At 40.1% G+C, this 25,147-nt stretch overlaps 1 protein-coding gene across 6 annotated transcripts in view; it reads right to left on the bottom strand.

Annotated features, from left to right (window-relative positions):
• The window catches only part of znf385a (zinc finger protein 385A), a 254,473-nt gene that overhangs the window by 64,736 nt on the left and 164,590 nt on the right, over positions 1 to 25,147 (bottom strand). For 4 of the 6 annotated variants that reach the window (XM_034172389.1, XM_034172390.1, XM_034172388.1 and 1 more), the window contains exon 2: positions 20,459 to 20,610. In XM_034172389.1, the coding sequence (XP_034028280.1) occupies positions 20,459 to 20,610 (152 nt within the window). Of the gene's footprint in view, positions 1 to 121; positions 554 to 1,975; positions 1,981 to 20,458; positions 20,611 to 25,147 lie in introns of those variants that run through there. The other 2 variants (XM_034172392.1, XM_034172391.1) reach the window with 2 other exon arrangements.

The following is a 25,147-nucleotide window of genomic DNA, read 5'->3' as shown; positions in this document are numbered from 1 at the left end:
TCTGCACAACATTTCAGTTGTACCCAGTTTAACAGAAAACTGAGTGACACACAAATCTCCAAAAAGCTCCAACGTCTCCAGCATATGCACGCATGTCCACAGCTGTCACTGAAGCACTCACCTTCTCCTCTGAGTCTGCAGAAGCTTGGAGCTGCATTGGTCCTCCTGTCTGTGCGTCGCTGGCCAATCTATGTATCAAAATGCGTTGCACCTTCCTCCTTCATTAAGTTTCCGTGCTAGTTATCAACACTGAATACAAACTAAAACAAACCGGTCTCATGCCAGGCTCATTGCCAACTGTGATTCCCTCTTTTTTCACACTCTGCTTGTTTTAGAGATTCTGCAACAGAAACATCTGCTGTAGGGATTTTCTCAAATGTCTCGCTTACTCTCGTTTCAATGATACATCATCTAACAAGTGTCTGTCCCTTTTGTTGGGTCTCCTCCTCTTTTCTGAATTGCCTTCACTCTCGTACTTCCCTGTAGTGCTTTTTCCACTCGCTGTACTTTCCCGTTTTCTCCTCCCCCTTCTCACCCTCTCTCTCTCCGTGCATACTCAACCTCTTCAGCGGGATTGTGTGTCTCCTCCTGCTCAACTCACCCCCCCCATGTGCTGTTCACACCATTTATCAAATGTCATCATCAGCCAGTGGAGCTTTTGCTCGACCAATCGACCCCAACTCTATTCCCAGTATGCACACCAGAGTAGGAGGTGCACACCAGTCTCCTTTAATCTTGTCTCTGACTGCAGTGGTTCAAAGAACATTTAATTAATATCTATCTATATATATATATATATATATATATATATATATATATATATATACACACACACACACACACACACACACACACAATTTTTAACTCGCTAACTCCAAGCTGCTTTCTGTTAAAACAGACCAGTTTCATTTTTAATTGCCCGTTAATAATCCTTGCAGACTTGCAGAAGAAAGTAACTTAAGTTTCTTCCAAATGAAAAACATAAAGTACATTTTCCCCAAACTGAAGTTTTCAGTCACAACATTTCCATAAAACTGACAGGAAACTCAGGAGAAAGACAGGATTCATCCTATTTTGGTTTTGACTAAAGTTGATTTTTTTGTTCCCTCTCCAAATCTGTCTTGTACTTTACTTGTTGTTTTCCTGTCTGAATAAGAGGCAGAAAGGAGGCAGCTGAGGAAATCTGATATCCAAACCTTTTCTGTGTTGAAAGGAGGCAGCTGAGGTGGTTCAGACTTTTGACTACGATGCCCTATGGACACCTTCTTTCCGGATATACCCTACTGGCAGGAGACCCTGGAGTAGACTCAGAATATGCTGGAGGGATTTTATATATATATATATATATATATATATACACATATATATATATATATATATACGAGGTCTGTTAGAAAAGTATCCGACCTTTTTATTTTTTTTCAAAAACCTGATGGATTTGAATCACGTGCTTGCATGAGCCAACCTTGAACCTTTGTGCGCATGCGTGATTTTTTTCATGCCTGTCAGTTGCGTCATTTGCTTATAAGCAGCCTTTGTGTGAGGATGGGTGTAGTCTCTTGTCGTTTTTTCTTTGCAAGGAAAATGGCGGAACGACTGGAGCAGCTTGACTGCATCAAATTTTGCCAGAAACTGGGCGACAGCCAGGTGGAAACCATTCGGATTATTAAGACGGCTTTCGGTGACGATCCTCTGGGCATCACACAGATTAAGGAGCAGTAGAACCGGTTTAAAGACGTCCGCACAACGGTGCGAGCCGCGCTGCGGTCGGCCATCAACATGCTGAAATGACCAGATCATTTCCAAAGTGAACGCTGTGGTTATGTGGGACTGTCGTGTGACTATTCGAGAAATTGTGGAAGAGGTGGACATCGGCACTTTTTCGGCACATTCCACTGTGACAGAAGATTTGGCCATGAAAAGAGTTGCAGCGAAATTCATCAGCACGAAGCTGATGGCACAGCAAAAGCGCCACCGTGTTGAAGTCTCACAGGACATGTTGTGACATGCTCACCTCGTCCACAATTTCAATTCACACGACTGAAAAGCCACCGAAGGCCGTCTGAATCTTCCGAATGGTGCAAGAGCTGGTTCAAGGTTGGCTCATGCAAGCACACGTGATTCAAATCCATCAGGTTTTTGAAAAAAATAAAAAGGTCAGATACTTTTCTAACAGACCTTGTATATATATATATATATATATATATATATATATATATATATATATAAATGCAACACTTTTGGTTTTGCTCCAATTTTGTATGAGATGAACTCAAAGATCTAAAACTTTTTCCACATATGCAATATCACCATTTCCCTCAAATATTGTTCACAAACCAGTCTAAATCTGTGATAGTGAGCACTTCTCCTTTGCTGAGATAATCCATCTCACCTCACAGGTGTGCCATATCAAGATGCTGATTAGACACCATGATTAGTGCACAGGTGTGCCTTAGACTGTCTACAATAAAAGGCCACTCTGAAAGGTGCAGTTTTGTTTTATTGGGGGGGGATACCAGTCAGTATCTGGTGTGACCACCATTTGCCTCATGCAGTGCAACACATCTCCTTCGCATAGAGTTGATCAGGTTGTCAATTGTGGCCTGTGGAATGTTGGTCCACTCCTCTTCAATGGCTGTGTGAAGTTGCTGGATATTGGCAGGAACTGGTACACGCTGTCGTATACACCGGTCCAGAGCATCCCAAACATGCTCAATGGGTGACATGTCCGGTGAGTATGCCGGCCATGCAAGAACTGGGACATTTTCAGCTTCCAAGAATTGTGTACAGATCCGTGCAACATGGGGCCGTGCATTATCCTGCTGCAACATGAGTTGATGTCCTTGGATGTATGGCACAACAATGGGCCTCAGGATCTCATCACGGTATCTCTGTGCATTCAAAATGCCATCAATAAAATGCACCTGTGTTCTTCGTCCATAACAGACGCCTGCCCATACCATAACCCCACCGCCACCATGGGCCACTCGATCCACAACTTTGACATCAGAAAACCGCTCACCCACACGACACCACACACGCTGTCTGCCATCTGCCCTGAACAGTGTGAACCGGGATTCATCTGTGAAGAGAACACCTCTCCAACATGCCAAACGCCAGCGAATGTGAGCATTTGCCCACTCAAGTCGGTTACGACGACGAACTGGAGTCAGGTCGAGACCCCGATGAGGACGATGAGCATGCAGATGAGCTTCCCTGAGACGGTTTCTGACAGTTTGTGCAGAAATTCTTTGGTTATGCAAACCGATTGTTTCAGCAGCTGTCCGAGTGGCTGGTCTCAGACGATCTTGGAGGTGAACATGCTGGATGTGGAGGTCCTGGGCTGGTGTGGTGACACGTGGTCTGCGGTTGTGAGGCTGGTTGGATGTACTGCCAAATTCTCTGAAACGCCTTTGGAGACGGCTTATGGTAGAGAAATGAACATTCAATACACAAGCAACAGCTCTGGTTGACATTCCTGCTGTCAGCATGCCAACTGCACGTTCCCTCAAATCTTGCGACATCTGTGGCATTGTGCTGTGTGATAAAACTGCACCTTTCAGAGTGGCCTTTTATTGTGGGCAGTCTAAGGCACACCTGTGCACTAATTATGTGTCTAATCAGCATCTTGATATGGCACACCTGTGAGGTGGGATGGATTATCTCAGCAAAGGAGAAGTGCTCACTATCACAGATTTAGACTGGTTTGTGAACAATATTTGAGGGAAATGGTGATATTGTGTATGTGGAAAAAGTTTTAGATCTTTGAGTTCATCTCATACAAAATGGGAGCAAAACCAAAAGTGTTGCGTTTATATTTTTGTTGAGTATATATATATATATATATATATATATATATATATATATATATATATATATATATATCCATCCCATCTGCCTTGGGAACAGCAAGGGATCTTCCCAGAAGGACTTGAAGGAAAGACAGCTGAGCAACCTTACATAACCCTTACTGCCGTGATACGCATAAGAAAATGGACTGAAGGACAGAACAGAGCTTGCTATCCTGAACTTGATTATGTTGCAGCATCAGATTTTATTTGCTGTGTTTGTAGCATGAGATTCTGTATTTTTTCTCACTTAATATTCTACAGGTTTAGAAATCACTGCTTTCATTCATCAGCCTCAGACTGAAAAAACTTTATCAAAGAAAGGCATTGAAGGGGCGATACAAACCCTGCACATGCACATAAATGTTTTTCTATTAAAAGGATGTAATTTCATGATGTTTGAGTGATGTCAGCATGACATCATTTATATCACATAATTACAAACTGTGTTGCTATGAGCTGTGTGTGGGGGCGGGGGTGCAGTTGTACAATTATGTCACTTCATGATGTCTTTGTGACAGTATCATAACATCACTCATACAGTTTAATTACTAATGATTTACTAATTGATATCAGCTTTACATTGTCTCTCTTGTCCTATGTTTCCTGCAGGTATAAAAAAATGTGTTTTCATACTATGTCTTTGATGACCTTGAGCTTGACCTTTGAGCAATCTACGGTAAAAATTGATAACTTAGAGACACTCGTCCAAGGAATATTACTCCCAGGTTTGGTCAAAAGCTCCACATCTATATTTATTTCACACACACACACACACACACACACACACACACACACACACACACACACACACACACACACACACACACACACACACACACACACACACACACACACACACACACACACACACACACACACACACTTTCTGTGCTATTGACGGTGTGCAGGGTAAATAGTCATGGAAGGTTTGGAGGGTTGAGGCTGTCAAAGAGAGAGATGAATGAGATAAAGGATGGACACCAGGTGAGACTCAACAAGTCTGCACATGGCTTTCCAGGAGTGGACAAAATCCTGATTTTGCTGCCTGAGCAAGTACACATCAAGGCACAGTCGCTCAGTGATGTGTGTGTGTGTGTGGTGTGTGTGTGTGTGTGTGGTGTGTGTGTGTGTGTGTGTGTGTGTGTGTGTGTGTGTGTGTGTGTGTGTGTGTGTGTGTGTGTGTGTGTGCGTGCACATTCCCTTCAGGACCAGCTGGTATAGATAAATTATTCAGCCTCATCACTGTCTGGAGGCACACTGGAGAAGACAAGCAGGTGCAGGACAAACCACATTAAAGGACCATTACAGCTGTACGAGGCTTTAGGAGAGGCCATATTTTTCTGTTGTGGGGCTAAATTACCCTCAATGTGAAGTACAGTCTCATTAAAACTGTACAAACTCAGTACAGATCACTTATTAAAAAGGAATGACAGAATCATTAGCTGGTAGCTTAAGCTTATTGTTTGAAAGCAGAGGCATATCTATTGATGCTGTGATCTCTATGGAAATACTGTGCATGTTCATATTTATCGAAACATGACCCGACAACCCAGGAAGAACTTTTTAAAACCTACAAGTCTCAGGTTGTTAAAACATTCCTCTGCCTAAAAGCCCAACAAATCTTAAAACAGGGTCTGATGTAAGCAGTGCTCTTCGACTCTAAACAGAGTCAACCACAAAACACTGAATTAAACATTAAAAATCTTTCTAGAAAACTGAGGGCTATTATTTTAACATCAATTATAGCACATTCATTAGCAGCTCTATCATGTTTTAAATATGCAAAATTTAAAAATACATCTTAAAGCTGACTGTGGCCTGTACGCGATTCCTCAGGGGCACAATGTTTTAGCCCGAGGCCTTTCAGTGGAATATCTGCAGTGTCATTACAATGAATGTCAATTGTTTTGAGCACACACAATGCTGTAAAAGCTTAAACATGCACAAATTTCTTATTTTTTTAGTTTTAATTAATTTCCAAACATTTCAAAAAAATCTTTTTCATATTGTTATTATGGGGTGTTGTGAGTAGAATTTTGAGGGGGAAAATGAATTTACTCCATTTTGTTAAAAAAAAAAAAAGAATACACAATGGAGCTGAAAAGTCACAACACAGCCTTTGCTCTGGCCCCATCTCCTGGCCACCAACTGTAAAACACCACTACTTGGAGCTAACTTGCAGCCCTCAGCAGCAACTATTAAAATTCACATGGTCCCTGTGGGCACATAAGCACCATTAACATTTTAAAACAAGGCGATGGAGAGCAGAAAGTCTCTGCAGAATGAGGAACAGAGAGCAGAAGGGGTGAGAGTGACAAGGCAAAGAGAGTGTCCCAGAAGCAGAGAGAAGGAGCAGGAAGGATTTTAGGGCAAATAGATGCAGGAGTAGACACTGAGTGGCTGTGTAATTCTTGTCGGTCTATTAATCTATGTCTGATGGATGTGTTGGACTTTTACCCTCCACTTATGTCACAGCCCGCAGAGTGCTATTAACTTGAGTAAATAGTCAGTGTGTTTAACAATATCTGGAGTACTGTTACAACCTCTGTAGTGACCTGAATACGTGGTTGTATTTACTGACAAGAGATGGTGCTCCCTCACATGTTGCAGCTGAATTTATCTGTGTGATACAAAGAGAGAATGAATTTTTCATGAATAATTACTTTATGTACCCTCATGTTACATATAACAAGGTGTAAAATATGGATCATTTATCAATTTTGTTTGTTTTGGTGATTTCCACTGCAAAACTATAACCCCAATTCCAATGAAGTTGGGAAGTTATGTAAAATGTAAATAAAAACAGAATACAATGATTTGCAAATCCTCTTCAACCTATATTCAATTGAATACACCACAAAGACAAGATATTTAATGTTCAAACTGATAAACTTTATTGTTTTTGTGCAAATATTTCCTCATTTCGAAATGGATGCCTGCAACATGTTTCACAAAAGTTGGGACAGTGGTATGTTTACCACTGTGTTACATCACCTTTCCTTCTAACAACACTCAATAAGCGTTTGGGAACTGAGGACACTAATTGTTGAAGCTTTGTAGGTGGAATTCTTTCCCATTTTTGCTTGATGTACGACTTCAGTTGTTCAACAATCCGGGGTCTCCGTTGTCGTATTTTGGGCTTCATAATGCGCCACACATTTTGAATGGGCGACAGGTCTGGACTGCAGGCAGGCCAGTCTAGTACCTGCACTCTTTTACTATGAATAGGGATGGGTATTGATAAGATTTTATCGATATCAATTCGCCCTATTGACGTTTCAAATCCCGCAAAACTTCGAAGAGGTCACCATGCTGCAAGATCTCAGTAACATTAAGAACTGCAATGAGATGCTCTGATCGGGCTGCACTTCAACCGCTGCACACGGACAACACCATTAACATTGCAACATAAAACTATTTTTATATTGTGCCTAAAACTCTCATGAATATATTCTCTGGGTTTATAGACGTTGGTATTGTGTTTGTTTTATGTAAACATGCGAGAATCATAGGCTGTCTCTCCGTTATTTTCAATGGGAGCTGCAGTGAGCTAAGCTGGCTTCCTGATCATGTCGTTCTGGGGGAAAGTGACGTTTGCTTTTTAACATCTTGATTATTGTTCTTTACAACACTGTTTGTCCTCTTTGTTCCAGACTTATATGTAATATGTCTGAAACTCGGTTTGCGTTTATTAAATTCCACGCAGATTAAACGTAGCAGACACGGATTATTTATTATTTAGTTATAATTGTTTTAGCAAGTTTTCAGGGTATCATGCAATGCAGTCTCTTATTAACGTGACGAAAAGCATAAAAAAAATTACATTTTTGTAGTATAATATTCATTTACAATTGTCATCATGTGGATTCTCTATGTTGTTTGACTGCAGGGACTCTGGAGCGCAAGGGATTATGGGATACGTCAATAGGGCGAATTCCATTATCTATTCCACTTATCGTTCAGATTCCTTATCGGTTCCCTTATCGATGCCTTTGTGAATTTTCTGTGTACTAAAAGTAGGCTTTACGGGTTTTCTATGTCAACAACATTTTAAATTGGTCATAAATAATTCTGTAGTTTTTGTCAAAAGCATTTCCTTTCAGACATTTTGGCATGAATGTCGCTCCATACCTCTGAGCTGAGCTCAGCTGGCTGCTGCACGCAAGCGCAGTCATTTTGGGAGGAAAAAACATTTTGATCGATTGCAGTTTGTTTGTATTACAACGTTTGGAAAGAGGTGTCATTTGATTTAAACGGCGTTTCACTTTGAAGTTATTAATTCTGACTGGACTCGTTCTAATTTGACTCGACAGAGAGCCGCTCAGCATTTGGAGCTGTGTGAACAGAACGGAGGACGATTCTCCTGCAGCATCCATTTTGGTGAGAAAAAAAACCCCAACTTTCCTTATTCAAATTCCTTCCAGTAATATTCTGCTCTTACTAGGATTCAGCAGTTTTCTAGCTTGGCAGATAGTTCTGGAAGAAATCATTGAAGAAATTAACAAATTAAAAATATGGTTTGACCAAAACAAATTGTCATTAAACTTAAATAAAACAGGGATGAAGTGGAGGTGTAAGAGTCAACAGTTATTTATTTCTATATGTATTTATTTTCATTGTTAGTTGTTTTTTTCTTTTCTGTTGTGTTTTGTTTCATCAGGTTCTTTCTGTCTCTTTCTCTAAAATTGTTTTGTAGCATTATTAGTTATTATGAGTTATTATTACTATTATTGTTGTTGTTGCTATTATTAATATATAAATAAATATAAAATAAATAAATAAAAATTAATTAAAAAAAATTCCAATTTGACTCTTTTGCGACAATGAGCGCTGAGTCATTAATTATTATACAGAAACCAAATGCACACAAACGTGCTGAGATGCAAACAGCTTAATGCTAACTTTAACATTGAAAATGACATAGACATGCTAACGTGTTAGCATCGGTCCCGTTTTTAAGTTATAAAATACATCTATCAACTGTTTCAGAAGACCATAACAGGTCGGTTTAACATAAAAAGGTAAATATTCCACACAGACATATGCTCTTTAGGGTTTTAGTGGGGAAAAATTAAGATAAAGCAAAATAAAACAATGAATCAACGAATTCGAATCACTGCTTCGATTGGTTCAAGGTTCAAAGCAAAGCCGCGCTACAGAAACATTGATTACAGACCCGCTGCAGGTCTGTAATCAATGTAGAGAAATTAATTTTCCTGACAAACACCCCCAAAACAAATGCCACTCTGAAGGACCGATAAGGGAATCGTTAAGCAAAAAGCTTATTGATGTTGGTGGATCGAATCATTTCTTAACGATACCCGAAAGGAACCGGTACTCGATACCCATTCCTAATCATGACACTCACCTGTTTCCAATTAGGTGTTCTTTGAGCATTCATCAACTTTCCCAGTCTTTTGTTGCCCCGGCCCAACTTTTTTGAAATGTGCTGCAGGCATCCATTGTGCAAATATTTGCACAAAAACAACAAAGTTTATCAGTTTGAACATTAAATATCTCGTCTTTGTGGTATATTCGATTGAATATAGGTTGAAGAGATTTGCAAATCATTGTATTCTCTTTTTATTTACATTTTACACAACATCCCAACTTCATTGGAATTGGGGTTGTATGTTTCACTTCTGGCTTTGGGTGGTAGGTGGCAGTATTCTGCGATTTTGATGGATATTTGAGTGAAAATATGCCATAACACACTTTCCATGGTGACACTATAGATGATGTGGGGGTCCAAATCTCGGACTGCAAACGTATACAGTATTCTCCAGAATATATATGTATTCTCCGGAATATATATATATATATATATATATATATAGTCTGGAGAAGGTCACAGAGAGGAAAAAACACTTAAAAGTTACATTGGCCTATAAGTTACATTTATTTTTGAAAGGTCGTGCTACTGCTTCATGTAAGAAGAAGCAAACTGGTATATTATTTACACAGAATGCATACACCATGTTAGGGAGCAGCAGCAAACAGGCTAATTCATGTTATTGTACAAGGCACAAAGAACTCAACAGTAAACTGCTTCTTGTCACCACCTACAGTGCCATCGGGAAAGTATTTAGTGTTTCACTTTTCCACATTTTGTTATGTTACAGCCTTATTCCAAAATGGAGTAATTTTTTTTTTTCCCTCAAAATTCTACTCAACAAAATCTAATGACAACATGAATAAAGTTTTTTTTTTTGCAATTTTATTAAAAATATAAAAAATTAATATAGATAAAGAAATCACGTGTACATAAGAATTCACACCCTTTGCTCAATACTTTGTTGATGTAGCTTTGGCAGTGGTGGGCACACTTCCGATAATCAGATAACAGATAATTATCGAAGATAATGTTTTCATTATTGGATTATCTTTTTAGATAAATTTAAAAACCATCATCGGAGTAATTATCTTCCGATGAATTACCGTCCGATAACTTTTAGACCGATAACATACTAAACTAAGCTGAACAGTGAAAAACATTTTTAAAACTGTTAAAGCTGTTGAGACCTACCTGTTAAACGTTTCCTAATAGGCATGTTGTTCTACCCTCTGAAAACAGAAATCACTCTATCATCTGTAAGCAAAGGAGAACTGGTGACCAAAAAAAAAGTCATTTCCTTTAACACCATACTAATATAATCGCAATGTCACCAAGTCATCCAGAGGCATACATGTTTAACTTATGGTTCAAATTTTAACCACTCATTTTAGACAAGTTATTTAAAATTATTGTCATGTCTGAAGTTTATAAAGTGAAAATATCAGATATATGTTTTCGTTTTAAAGTAATGTGCTAATTTTTAAGGTTTTGTGAGCACATGCTGTGCCAGGCAGCAATGCATTATGGGTAGCATAAGGTAATCTCAGACGTTCACGACAGGACAAATGCATTTCAGACACTCTGTTCAGGGTCCACAACAGCATTAAACTCTAGTGCCTAAAACTCTCGTGAATATATTCTCTGGGTTTATAAACGTTAGTGTATTTGCATTTGTTAAATTCCACGCATCTTAAATGTAGCAGACACGGATTATCTGGAATTTTGTTTGACATTTTTTTCAAGGCCGCTACTGCCATCTACTGGCCAGGAGTGTTCATGGCAGTATTAAACGTCTGGGTACATGGCTGCTCTCAAAGTGTTGGTATTGTCCAATGTCCAGGCGCTTTTTGTGTGCATATATTGGTTAGAAGTAATTCCGACTCCTTATCGGTCCACACGAACGAGGCTGGCGCCATGTTTTTAGTTTTTGTGGAAGTGACGACAAGAGAATAAGGCTCCTGACTGGATAGAATTTTAATCAGTACCGCCACCCAAAGGTTTGGCAGACTAATTACAACACATTTATACGGCTCGATGTGGATGGATTTTTTTTTTTAAACGACGTAGTGTGGATGAAGTTTTTTCCCCAAACTGAAAGGGTAAGATATTCGGTTTTACAAATACCCGACAACGTGTGTACATGGCCTTATGTCGGTGAAAGGCACTATATAAATAAATTTACTTACTTACTAATATTGAGTGCACGTTTTACAACATCATAAAAGTTTTAAAACATGCAATTGCGATGACACTTCCAGGGCTCCGTAAAAATGCCTGTTTTTACAAATAAAAATGGAATATTTTACAAAAGCACATTTATCTTTAAACCAACACACGACACACGTCACATTAACGTGTTGGTTTACATAATGGATTACTGAACCAATCACTGTTTAGCACTTTTACCCAGAATGCTTTGTGTTTGTTGTGTTTGTTTGCTGTGTTTGTTACAAAACCTCAGAATTAGTGTCTTATTCAACATTAAAAGATATATGTTATATTTTAACTTTGTACAAATGACAGAATTGACATTAATGGAGTTATTCTATCATTATTTTCAAAAAACCATAAGTTAGTATGACTTTATTTTCCAAGATCTCCGCCTTACCGGAGTGTTGAAATTGATAGGGAGCTGGCCTTATGGCTGCTCTCAGTGTGCCTCTGTTGTGGGAGCACTGTTGTAAACAAGAGGTTCCAGCAGGGGCAGAATGTTGAAAGAAAAATGATTATGATTAGTAAAGAGTTGATTTCGTGGGTGCTCTCAGGATTTGTCTGTGCTGCTTCCTGCAGGGGGCAGCATGGTCAAACATTCTTGCTTATTCTATAGGTCTTTTACCGCTTTTGATGCTTTCAAAAGCGATCGTGTTAAAAATCAATTTCAGCTCTTTAGTAACTGCAAATGTCCCATAGACAACACCGGAAGTTATCGGTTATCTGTAACTTCCGATACATTTTTGGGTGGTTTATCGGTTTATCTTTATCAAAGATAACTTTTCAGTTATCTTATTATCTGTTATCGAAGTTAATTTTTTGGTTATCTGTGCCCACCACTGACCTTTGGCATCAATTACAGCCTCAAGTCCTCTTGAATATGATGCAACAAGCTATCTTTGAGTATTTTTGTCCATTCCTCTTTGCAGCACCTCTCCAGCTCCATCTGGTTGGATGGGGAGCGTCGGTGCACAGCCATTTTCAGATCTCTATAGAGATGTTCAATCAGATTCAGCTCTAGTGCTCTGGCTGGGACACTCAAGGACACTCACAGAGCTGTCCTGAAGCCACTCCTTTAATATCTTGGCTGTGTGCTTAGGGCCATTGTCCTGTTGAAAGATGAACTATCGTCCCAGTCTGAGGTCAAGCGCGCTCTCCCAGTTGCTGCTGCTGAAAAACATCCCCTCAGCATGATGCTGCCACCACCATGCTTCACTGTAGGGACGGTGCCTGGTTTCCTCAAAAAATGACGTCTGGCATTCATGCCGAACAGTTCAATCTTTGTCTCATCAGACCAGAGAATTTTGTTTCTCATGGTCTGAGATTCCTTCAGGTGCCATTTGGCAAACTCCAGGCGGCCTGCCATGTGCATTTTACCAACGAGTGGCTTCCATCTTGTCACTTTACCATACAGGCCTGATTGGTGGATTGCCACAGAGAGGGTTGTCCTTCTGGAAGTTTCTCCTCCACAGAAGAATGCTAGAGCTCTGACAGAGTGACCAGGTTCTTGGTTACCTCCCTGAGTAAGGCCCTTCGCACCCAATTGCTCAGTTTACAGCTCTAGGAAGAGTCCTGGTGGATCCGAACTTCTTCCATTTATGGATGATGGAGGCCACTGTGCTCATTGGGACCTTCAAAGCAGCAGAAATGTCTGTACCCTTCCCCAGATTTGTGCCTCGAGACAATCCTGTCTCGGAGGTCTACAGACAATTCCTTTGACTTCATGCTTGGTTTGTGCTCTGACATTCACTGTCCAGTCGGCCGCACGCGTGTTCTGCCCGACACGTGTATCTTGTGGACGGCGCACCGCAGAAGAGACACTGCGTCATGTGGAACAGAGCTCACGTGGGTGACGTGACGGTCAGATTGGCCGCTGCTTGTTCTGATCTGACGGTCCGTTTCAACCTGGGGGGCTGTCAGTGTCCGTTCTGTGCGCAGGCTCACTTGCTGCAGCTTGTCGCCACCACAGCAATATATGTGTGGCCAATATATGTGTAGCCATTTGATTTATGTCCACATAAATAGAGCAATCAGACACACTCGCTTCACAATGGACAGTTGTTAATCGATGACTGTCCAAACACACTAGGTGTTGTCCAGCTGGAATGTCCAGAATGACAGATCACCATGCCTCACGTTGAGTGGAGCACACGTGTGTGTTTGCAAAGTCACACTTGTGGGGAACTTGTGGTTGCCTGCAGTCTGTTATCATGCCAAGAGTGCGACTGGCCACACATTTTGTAAGTGCCATGCGAGCGGTGTTAGATATTTGTGCATGTCACCTGGAATTTGGCCGGCACCTGCCGCGAGAGGGTGCGATGGGTTCGCACAGCGCACACTTTGTCTTTCAGGCGCTTGTGTGGGCAAACAGTTGTAGCAACAGGTGTATGAGGCGTTGGAGGCAGGGACGACATTACACGGTTTGCACAAGATTCCTGCGTCATGCGCACTAAGTGTGCACTTCGTCCACACTTCGTCCACACTTTGCACTATGTGTGAAGGGGCCCTAAAACATATTCCTTTTCTGTGGTTTATAATGAACATTTATTTGGTTGCGTTGCTACTAGCTCTTAGCCGATTTAGCATGGCGGCTTCTCCTGTCTCTCCCGTACTTTTCTGCTCTGGGTGTGAAATGTTTAGTTATTCCTCGGCCTCCTTTAGCAGTAATGGTACTTGTAATAAGTGCAGCTTATTCGTAGCTTTGGAGGCCAGGCTGGGCGAGTTGGAGACTCGGCTCCGCACCGTGGAAAATTCTACAGCTAGCCAGGCCCCTGTAGTCGGTGCGGACCAAGGTAGCTTAGCCGCCGTTAGTTCCCCCCTGGCAGATCCCGGGCAGTCGGGAAAGCAGGCTGACTGGGTGACTGTGAGAAGGAAGCGTAGTCCTAAACAGAAGGCCCGTGTACACCGTCAACCCGTTCACATCTCTAACCGTTTTTCCCCACTCGACGATACACTCGCCGAGGATCAAACTCTGGTTATTGGCGACTCTGTTTTGAGAAATGTGAAGTTAGCGACACCAGCAACCATTGTCAATTGTCTTCCGGGGGCCAGAGCAGGCGACATCGAAGGACATTTGAAATTGCTGGCTAAGGCTAAGCGTAAATTTGGTAAGATTGTAATTCACGTCGGCAGTAATGACACTCGGTTACGCCAATCGGAGGTCACTAAAATTAACATTAAATCGGTGTGTAACTTTGCAAAAATAATGTCGGACTCTGTTGTTTTCTCTGGGCCCCTCCCCAATCAGACCGGGAGTGACATGTTTAGCCGCATGTTCTCCTTGAATTGCTGGCTGTCTGAGTGGTGTCCAAAAAATGAGGTGGGCTTCATTGATAATTGGCAAAGCTTCTGGGGAAAACCTGGTCTTGTTAGGAGAGACGGCATCCATCCCACTTTAGATGGAGCAGCTCTCATTTCTAGAAATCTGGCCAATTTTCTTGGATCCTCCAAACTGTGACTGTCCAGCGTTGGGACCAGGAGGCAGAGCTGTGGTCTTATACACCTCTCTGCAGCTTCTCTCCCCCTGCCATCCCCTCATTACCCCATCCCCGTAGAGACGGTGCCTGCTCCCAGACCACCAATAACCAGCAAAAATCTATTTAAGCATAAAAATTCAAAAAGAAAAAATAATATAGTACCTTCAATTGCACCACAGACTAAAACAGTTAAATGTGGTCTATTAAACATTAGGTCTCTCTCTTCTAAGTCCCTGTTGGTAAATGATATAATAATTGATCAACGTATTGATTTATTCTGCCTAACAGAAACCTGGTTACAGCAGGATGAATATGTTAGTTTAAATGAGTCAACACCCCCGAGTCACACTAACTGTCAGAATGCTCGTAGCACGGGCCGTGGCGGAGGATTAGCAGCAATCTTCCATTCCAGCTTATTAATTAATCAAAAACCTAGACAGAGCTTTAATTCATTTGAAAGCTTGTCTCTTAGTCTTGTCCATCCAAATTGGAAGTCCCAAAAACCAGTTTTATTTGTTATTATCTATCGTCCACCTGGTCGTTACTGTGAGTTTCTCTGTGAATTTTCTGACCTTTTGTCTGACTTAGTGCTTAGCTCAGATAAGATAATTATAGTGGGCGATTTTAATATCCACACAGATGCTGAGAATGACAGCCTCAACACTGCATTTAATCTATTATTAGACTCTATCGGCTTTGCTCAAAAAGTAAATGAGTCCACCCACCACTTTAATCATATCTTAGATCTTGTTCTGACTTATGGTATGGAAATAGAAGACTTAACAGTATTCCCTGAAAACTCCCTTCTGTCTGATCATTTTTTAATAACATTTACATTTACCCTGATGGACTACCCTGCAGTGGGGAATAAGTTTCATTACACTAGAAGTCTTTCAGAAAGCGCTGTAACTAGGTTTAAGGATATGATTCCTTCGTTATGTTCTCTAATGTCATATACCAACACAGAGCAGAGTAGCTACCTAAACTCTGTAAGGGAGTTAGAGTATCTCGTCAATAGTTTTACATCCTCTTTGAAGACAACTTTGGATGCTGTAGCTCCTCTGAAAAAGAGAGCTTTAAATCAGAAGTGTCTGACTCCGTGGTATAACTCACAAACTCGTAGCTTAAAGCAGATAACCCGTAAGTTGGAGAGGAAATGGCGTCTCACTAATTTAGAAGATCTTCACTTAGCCTGGAAAAAGAGTTTGTTGCTCTATAAAAAAGCCCTCCGTAAAGCTAGGACATCTTTCTACTCATCACTAATTGAAGAAAATAAGAATAACCTCAGGTTTCTTTTCAGCACTGTAGCTAGGCTGACAAAGAGTCAGAGCTCTATTGAGCTGAGTATTCCATTAACTTTAACTAGTAATGACTTCATGACTTTCTTTGCTAACAAAATTTTGACTATTAGAGAAAAAATTACTCATAACCATCCCAAAGATGTATCGTTATCTTTGGCTGCTTTCAGTGATGCCGGTATTTGGTTAGACTCTTTCTCTCCGGTTGTTCTGTCTGAGTTATTTTCACTGGTTGCTTCGTCCAAACCATCGGCATGTTTATTGGACCCCATTCCTGCCAGGCTGCTCAAGGAAGTCCTACCATTATTTAATGCTTCAATCTTAAATATGATCAATCTATCTTTGTTAGTTGGTTATGTACCACAGGCCTTTAAGGTGGCAGTAATTAAACCATTACTTAAAAAGCCATCACTTGACCCAGCTATCTTAGCTAATTATAGGCCAATTTCCAACCTTCCTTTTCTCTCAAAGATTCTTGAGAGGGTAGTTGTAAAACAGCTAACTGATCACCTGCAGAGGAATGGTCTATTTGAAGAGTTTCAGTCAGGTTTTAGAATTCATCATAGTACAGAAACAGCATTAGTGAAGGTTACAAATGATCTTCTTATGGCTTCGGACAGTGGACTTATCTCTGTGCTTGTTCTGTTGGACCTCAGTGCTGCTTTTGATACTGCTGACCATAAAATTTTATTACAGAGATTAGAGCATGCCATAGGTATTAAAGGCACTGCGCTGCGGTGGTTTGAATCATATTTGTCTAATAGATTACAGTTTGTTCATGTAAATGGGGAATCTTCTTCACAGACTAAAGTTAATTATGGAGTTCCACAAGGTTCTGTGCTAGGACCAATTTTATTCACTTTATACATGCTTCCCTTAGGCAGTATTATTAGACGGTATTGCTTAAATTTTCATTGTTACGCAGATGATACCCAGCTTTATCTATCCATGAAGCCAGAGGATACACACCAATTAGCTAAACTGCAGGATTGTCTTACAGACATAAAGACATGGATGACCTCTAATTTCCTGCTTTTAAACTCAGATAAAACTGAAGTTATTGTACTTGGCCCCACAAATCTTAGAAGCATGGTGTCTAACCAGATCGTTACTCTGGATGGCATTTCCCTGATCTCTAGTAATACTGTGAGAAATCTTGGAGTCATTTTTGATCAGGATATGTCATTCAAAGCGCATATTAAACAAATATGTAGGACTGCCTTTTTGCATTTACGCAATATCTCTAAAATCAGAAAGGTCTTGTCTCAGAGTGATGCTGAAAAACTAATTCATGCATTTATTTCCTCTAGGCTGGACTATTGTAATTCATTATTATCAGGTTGTCCTAAAAGTTCCCTAAAAAGCCTTCAGTTGGTTCAGAATGCTGCAGCTAGAGTACTGACGGGGACTAGCAGGAGAGAGCATATCTCACCCGTGTTGGCCTCTCTTCATTGGCTTCCTGTTAATTCTAGAATAGAATTTAAAATTCTTCTTCTTACTTATAAGGTTTTGAATAATCAGGTCCCATCTTATCTTAGGGACCTCGTAGTACCATATTAGAGCGCTTCGCTCTCAGACTGCAGGCTTACTTGTAGTTCCTAGGGTTTGTAAGAGTAGAATGGGAGGCAGAGCCTTCAGCTTTCAGGCTCCTCTCCTGTGGAACCAGCTCCCAATTCAGATCAGGGAGACAGATACCCTCTCTACTTTTAAGATTAGGCTTAAAACTTTCCTTTTCGCTAAGGCTTATAGTTAGGGCTGGATCGGGTGACCCTGGACCATCCCTTGGTTATGCTGCTTTAGACGTAGATTGTGGGGGGTTTCCCATGATGCACTGTTTCGTTCTCTTTTTGCTCCGTATGCATCACTCTGCATTTAATCATTAGTGATCGATCTCTGCCCCCCTTCACGGCATGTCTTTTTCCTGGTTTTTTCCCTCAGCCCCAACCAGTCTCAGCAGAAGACTGCCCCTCCCTGAGCCTGGTTCTGCTGGAGGTTTCTTCCTGTTAAAAGGGAGTTTTTCCTTCCCACTGTTGCCAACTGCTTGCTCATAGGGGGTCGTTTTGACCGTTGGGGTTTTTCATAATTATTGTATGGCCTTGCCTTACAATATGGAGCGCCTTGGGGCAACTGTTTGTTGTGATTTGGCGCTATATAAGAAAAAAGTTGATTGATTGATTGACTCATTTTATTTGAATATTTTATGTTTATTTTGACCTGTCCATGGTGTATCCTGCCTCACACGCAATGTCTGCTGAGGCAGCTATCAGCCCCCTGTGACCCTTAACTGGAAAAAGCGGGTATAGAAAATGGTTGGCTGGATGGATGTTTAAATTGTCTGTATACGTGTTTTGAAGGTAGTTGTTTTATCATAAAACTTTTATTGTGTGATGCTTCTAAACTGTGATTTTATATCAAACTGATATTCTAAACCCTTTGAAATGCATTTATCCTAGCCACCCTTCTTGTTGCAGTTCTAGCTGCCCCAAACACATCAAGTACCAAATGGTATGAAGGTTATTGCTCCTCTTCATTCAAGAGTGTATGAACGTTATTCCTTATCTTTAGTCAAGAGTGTGGTAATTCAGGTTGATTTATTCATTTTGCTTGTTCTCTAAGACTCGGCTCATCCTCCTCATTCAAATCTGTTTCTTATTGTTTTATGGCAGTTGGCAGCTTAATGGTGTATTACCACGACCTCCTGCTCTGGAATGCGAATCAAACAGTACCTCATTCAGATCAACATATTGGAGCAGGTATGTAGACGGTGCCATCTTTTGACAGTAGAAAAAATGCACTCAGACAAGCCAAACACATCTTTAAAAAGCATAATTTACAGTTTGGAAAATAGGTAAAAGCTATTGTGAGCAGCATTTCCTTTTACTCAAAGTAAGAGGAGGAGAAAGAGGGTGCGCGGTGGCCATCAGTTAGTGCACTTGTGTCCAGAGCAGAAGGTTCCTGGTTCAACGCCACTCCTGTCCATTTTCCATGTAATGTGGAGTTGGGCATCTGGCATAAAACTTGTGCTAACTCAGCATGGAGATCTCTGTCAGATCTGCTGTGTCAACCCCACATGGAAAATAGAGACACTGAATGGACTTCAAAACTAAAAATGACTTTTGAGAACATACTGCCTCTTTTTAACCTCTTGTGTGTAGTTTGTATGTTTTCCCTCCAGGTGGCACACTGCAAAGCCGAGGAACACCTGCTGCTCGTCAGCTACTGGCACCTGAGGCTCATTTGCAGCTCATCAGGAGTGGGTTATTTAATCCCCGGCTTTGAGCTCAGTCACTGCCAGATTCTACACGTGTCTCTCCATGAGAAATCCATGACCTTGTCTATGCTGACCTGTCCATGCGCTCTGACATTTGAGCTTTCCACAGCTCATTTAAAAGTAACCTGGACACTCTCTGCACTACGTCACTTTGGAACTCTCCAGCTCTCAGCTACAGAGCGAATCGCTCGGCCACACTTCAGTTAAGTTCCTGCATGTCCGTGAGATCCCGTTCTCACACTGCTCCTGTTAGTGACTGTGCATGACTAAGAACAGCTTCCAAGAACTAGTACCAAGAACTATTTCCACGAACTGTTTTCCAAGAACTGTATTAACTCTGATACTGAACCACTAAGAACTTTCCAAGTTGTTTCTAAATGTCAAGCCCTGCTTAATTGGAACTGCGTCACAAGATAAGCAGCACCTGACCTCTGAAGATATTCACGAACTGTCAATGATTCCTGAACAGCAAACCTCATTTCCAGAACTGTGAACATTCCTGTTTTAAGCCTTGAGTGAACTCTCTGTTGTTAAAGGCTTCAGTGTTACGAGTGCAATCACTCACCTCTCCTCTCCTCCGTTCTCCTAGTTCCTGTTCTCGGCTCTGTGCGTCCCACCTGGCACCGGCTCCAGTTTCATATACTTCAGGATTTCAGTTCTCTTACAAGACTGGTTGGGGGACCTGCAGCTCCCTAATTTCCATCGCTACGAGCGGGCTGACTCTCCACTCTGCAGGCACCCCCAGCGCAGCATTAATATTTTCTTATTTATTGTAAATAAATATCTTTTCATTCACAACCAGTTCTGTTATTTGTTCCCAGCATTTGAGTTCATCGTCTGTACCGGTCCGGTCCCATCTGGACCTCTAACCATAACATACCTGGTGGCATACGTCAGCTTGCTTATGAAAAAAAACAAAAAGCACACTCATTTTGTGGAGAAAAGAATACAGAGATGCTGCAATAAGATTATTACTGCACTCAAACAGTACAAATTTGTGTTTGTGTGCATCTTACTGTGTTGAAATTGTGGAAGATGTTCATGCTGTGTGGAGGCGGAGGGGTTTCCATGGGGAACTGCAGGAAGGGCTTCATGTCCAGGTGTGGTTGGATCACTGTGGGAGTCCGCAAGAATGTTGGCACAGCTGGCCTGGCCCGGTTAATGCCTCCTGAAAAATAATATAATTTAGAACAAATGTGCTCAAAATAAAATAAATATACCATTCTTTGGAGTAATTTTCATATTGGTTAAGATTATTATAATGGTAACAAACCTCATTGCAAACATGCTGTGCAAAATTTTAAAGCCATACACCAGTGAGGTGAAAAAAAAAAAAAAATCGAGATTCTTACAAAAAAATCCCTTCCTCTTTTCGCACTCATGTCAATATTTCTGATCAACTTTATTCATAAGACATTCTGCACAAGTCCTTTTCTGTCTCTCTCATCAAATCACACGACCGTGAAATATGTCACCGAATTCCAAAAAGCACAATGAGCCATAACTGCAGTGCAAAAAGCAATTATCCCTCCACAGACAGAGCGACGCTCTGTGGACCTGTGAGAAGAGGCAGCAGCGTAAAGGACGTCTGAATGACGTCTGTGGACTGACATTCTCACAGTCCACACAAATTAAACCAGACTGAGGTGACAAAGTGCAGCAGGTTTGGTGCGCAGAAACCCTGTGATACTGAGGGCTTTGAGAAATTTACATCACCAAAGCTTTTTAAGAATCCAAAACATTCAAATCCAATAAAAACTGCAATGCAACAGAAAAAAAGACCCTGCTAGTCTCCTCTCTCTTCCTGTCCTCTGGGAGACATCTGCAGCTTGATGATAATGAGTTTCATCTCAGCATGTGTTGCTTTGTGTCAGACTGACTGCTGCACTACAGTCGGATCACTTGGATGTGTCTAATTACAGAATGAATGACTCAGACTGTGATTCTCACTTGCAACACATTTGCAGGCCTTAACTGTATCAGACATGACATTTGAGTGGCCGTTTTAAAAACACAATCATTTATTTTAAAAAAGTGCAGTTAATACTGTGCACACGGAAAACACACACACACACACCTGCACACTGTGTCTACTTCCATCTCTTATAAAAGCATGTGAGGCTGTCATTATGATACACGGCTCTTCATTCTCGTCACTGCTCCCATCTTCCTTTGCTACATCTCCTCCTTATCTCTCTGCGTCTCCTCTTTAACCTCTGTCTCTGATGATAGCGACGGGGCCCACACAGCAAAATTCAGCCTGCGCAAGCTCTTAGATTAAGCCTCTTAATATCCGCTACTGGATTTCTGTGGCTTTCATATTCCCCCGAGACTTAAAGCTCTGCCACTCTCTTTTTTTTGCGATCACTCTAAGCTCCTCACTGTAGCTCTGTTACTTGCAATACATCTCTCTGCTTCTCTGTCATACATTTCTACCTGCCTCCACACTTTCACATGGTAACATTTGCAGTTATGTGACAGTTTTGTGTTTTCTTTATGTGAATGTGATCATAGGAAATACTGCGGGTGTTATGCATGGGGGAACAATTATGGCTTAGAGAGCAAGATAGCGAGACTGATTTTGACAGACTCCGTGAAAGTGCCGCCTCAGCTGAAGCTCAGCTGATGTTACACCAGGAGAAACATGTTTGCAACTCCAATCCTGCACCTGCTTCATTTTCTTTTTGCAGTATCACATGAATCATGAACTGGATGGATATGAATTTAATTGTGTAAACAGAAATAATAAGAGTGGAGGAGGAGTGGCTGTGTATGTGGATAAGAACATGGATTATAAAATAGTAGACAATATGACAACTGTGATTGATAACTTATTAGAATGTATAACTATTGAAATATGTGAAGAAAAAAGCAAAAATGTATTAGTCAGCTGTATATATAGAGCACCAGGATCTTGTATTGAAACATTCACTGACTGTATAGGAAAAATGTTCTCAAAAACTAATCAAAAAACTGTGTTCATTTGTGGTGACTTAAATATTGATCTGCTCAATCCAAATAAGCATAAAATAACAGATGAATTTATCAGTATAATGTACAGTATGAGTTTATATCCAAAAATCACCAGGCCAAGCAGAATTACATCCCATAGTGCCACCTTAATTGATAATATATTCAGCAATGATACTGAGAATAACACTGTGAGTGGATTATTAATCAATGACATTAGTGATCATCTACCAGTTTTCATCGTTTATAATAGAAACCATCGGCGGAATCAGCCAGAGGAGAAAATAAAATACAGGCGAGTGCGGACAGAGGAAAACATAAACACACTAAAGAAGGATTTACAGGAGCAAAACTGGGAAAAGGTATACAGTGAAAGTGATGTTGATAGTGCATATGAAACTTTTTTACAAATATTTACATCATTATATGATAAAAATTGTCCAATTAAACAAGACTACAGAAAACAAAAAATCCAAGCTCGACCATGGATGACGAAAGGGTTACGAAATGCATGTAATAAGAAAAATACACTGTATAGAGAATTCATAAAACTAAAGACTAAAGAGGCAGAAAATAGATATAAGAAATACAAAAATAGATTAACTAATATTATACGGGTATGTAGGAAGGAATATTATAGTAACATATTATATAATAACAAAAACAATATTAAAGGAATATGGGATATATTAAATAGCATTATCAAAAATGGTAATAAAAAACAGAGTTACCCTCAGTATTTCATTGATAATAATGTCAAGAAGGAAAATAAGGATGAGGTAGTCAACGGTTTTAATAATTTTTTTGTAAATATTGGACCAAGCTTGGCAGAAAAAATTCCCGATTCCCAACCTCAGGATTGGGATAATAATCTCATAGAAAGAAATCCCTGTTCAATGTTCCTCACAGCAGTGGATGGAAAAGAAATTATAGACATTGTGAATAATTGTAAATATAAAACATCTACCGATTTAAATGAAATTGATATGGTGGTGGTAAAACAGGTCATTGAATGGATTGTAGAACCATTAACATACATCTGTAACTTATCATTTCAAACCGGTAAATTTCCCAATCAAATGAAAATAGCTAAGGTTGTGCCGCTGTATAAGACTGGGGATAGACACCACTTCACAAATTATAGACCTGTTTCTTTGCTTCCACAACTTTCCAAATTATTAGAAAAGTTATTCAATAATAGATTAGACAAATTCATAAATAAACATAAATTACTTACTGATAGTCAATATGGATTCAGAGCACATAGTTCAACATCACTTGCATTAATAGAATCAGTTGAGGAGATTACAAACGCCATAGACCACAAATTACATTCAGTTGGAATATTTATAGACCTTAAAAAGGCTTTTGATACAATCAATCATGACATATTAATCAATAAACTTGAACAGTATGGGATTAGGGGGTTGGTGTTGCACTGGGTGAGAAGCTACTTAAGTAACAGAAAACAGTTTGTGAAGTTGGGGGAATATACATCATCATGCTTGGACAATGCTTGTGGCGTCCCACAGGGGTCAGTATTGGGTCCAAAACTGTTTCTAATTTATATAAATGATATTGTCAATGTTTCCAAAATATTAAAATTAGTATTATTTGCAGATGACACAAGCAATTTTTGTTCAGGGGGGGATTTGCAGGAGTTACTGAGGAGGATCAGTATAGAAATGGGAAAATTGAAAATATGGTTTGACAGAAACAAATTATCATTAAACTTAAGTAAAACAAAATACATGTTATTTGGCTATTGTAATACAGACATACAGGTTCAGTTACAAGTCGAGGGGGTAGATATTGAAAGGGTACATGAAAATAAGTTTCTGGGGGTGATAACAGATGATAAGATAAACTGGAAGACTCATATAAAACATATACAAAGTAAACTGTCAAGAAGCATTTCAGTTCTAAACAAAGCGAAACATATTCTGGACCACAACTCACTCCGCATTCTTTACTGCTCACTGGTTTTACCATATTTACAGTACTGTGCAGAGGTATGGGGTAATACTTATAAAGGTACAACACAATCACTATCAGTAATGCAGAAAAGAGCTATAAGAATTATTCATAATACTGGCTATAGAGATCATACAAATCCACTATTTTTACAATCCAAATTCTTAAAATTCACAGACTTGGTTCATTTTCAAACAGTACAAATTGTGTATAAAGCAATAAACAATTTACTTCCAGCAAATATTAAAAATATGTTTTTTAACAGATCAGGGGATTACAGTCTGAGGGGGAAATTTAATTTAAAGCATCAGTGGGCATGAACAACATTAAAAGGTTTCTGTATTTCTGTCTGTGGGGTGAGGATGTGGAACAGATTGGGAGTGGGGCTCAAGCAATGTCCAAGCATGAACCAGTTCAAACAGCGGTACAAAAATATGTTTTTTTCTAGGTATAGGGAGGAGGAAGGGTAATGAGGGTTAGGGTGTTTTTGTTTTTTGCTTCGGCTTGTAAATATATAGTATTTTGTATGTAAGTAGGTATGTGTAGGTGTATATTTATGTTTGTGTATATATATGTGTATATGTATATGTGTGTATATGTGTATGTATGTTGATGTGTGTATGTATATATATATGTGTATATATGTATATATATATATATTGATATTGGTTTAGGTGTGTAGGAATCTATGTGTATATGTGGCAAAGGGTATTACTGGTTGTGGGGAAGAAGGGGTAGGGATAAATAAGCTGATGCTTCAC

This window comes from Thalassophryne amazonica, chromosome 6, assembly GCF_902500255.1.
Source record: "Thalassophryne amazonica chromosome 6, fThaAma1.1, whole genome shotgun sequence".
NCBI classification, from domain to species: Eukaryota; Metazoa; Chordata; class Actinopteri; order Batrachoidiformes; family Batrachoididae; genus Thalassophryne; species Thalassophryne amazonica.
This window is presented reverse-complemented; position numbering and strand designations above follow the sequence as displayed.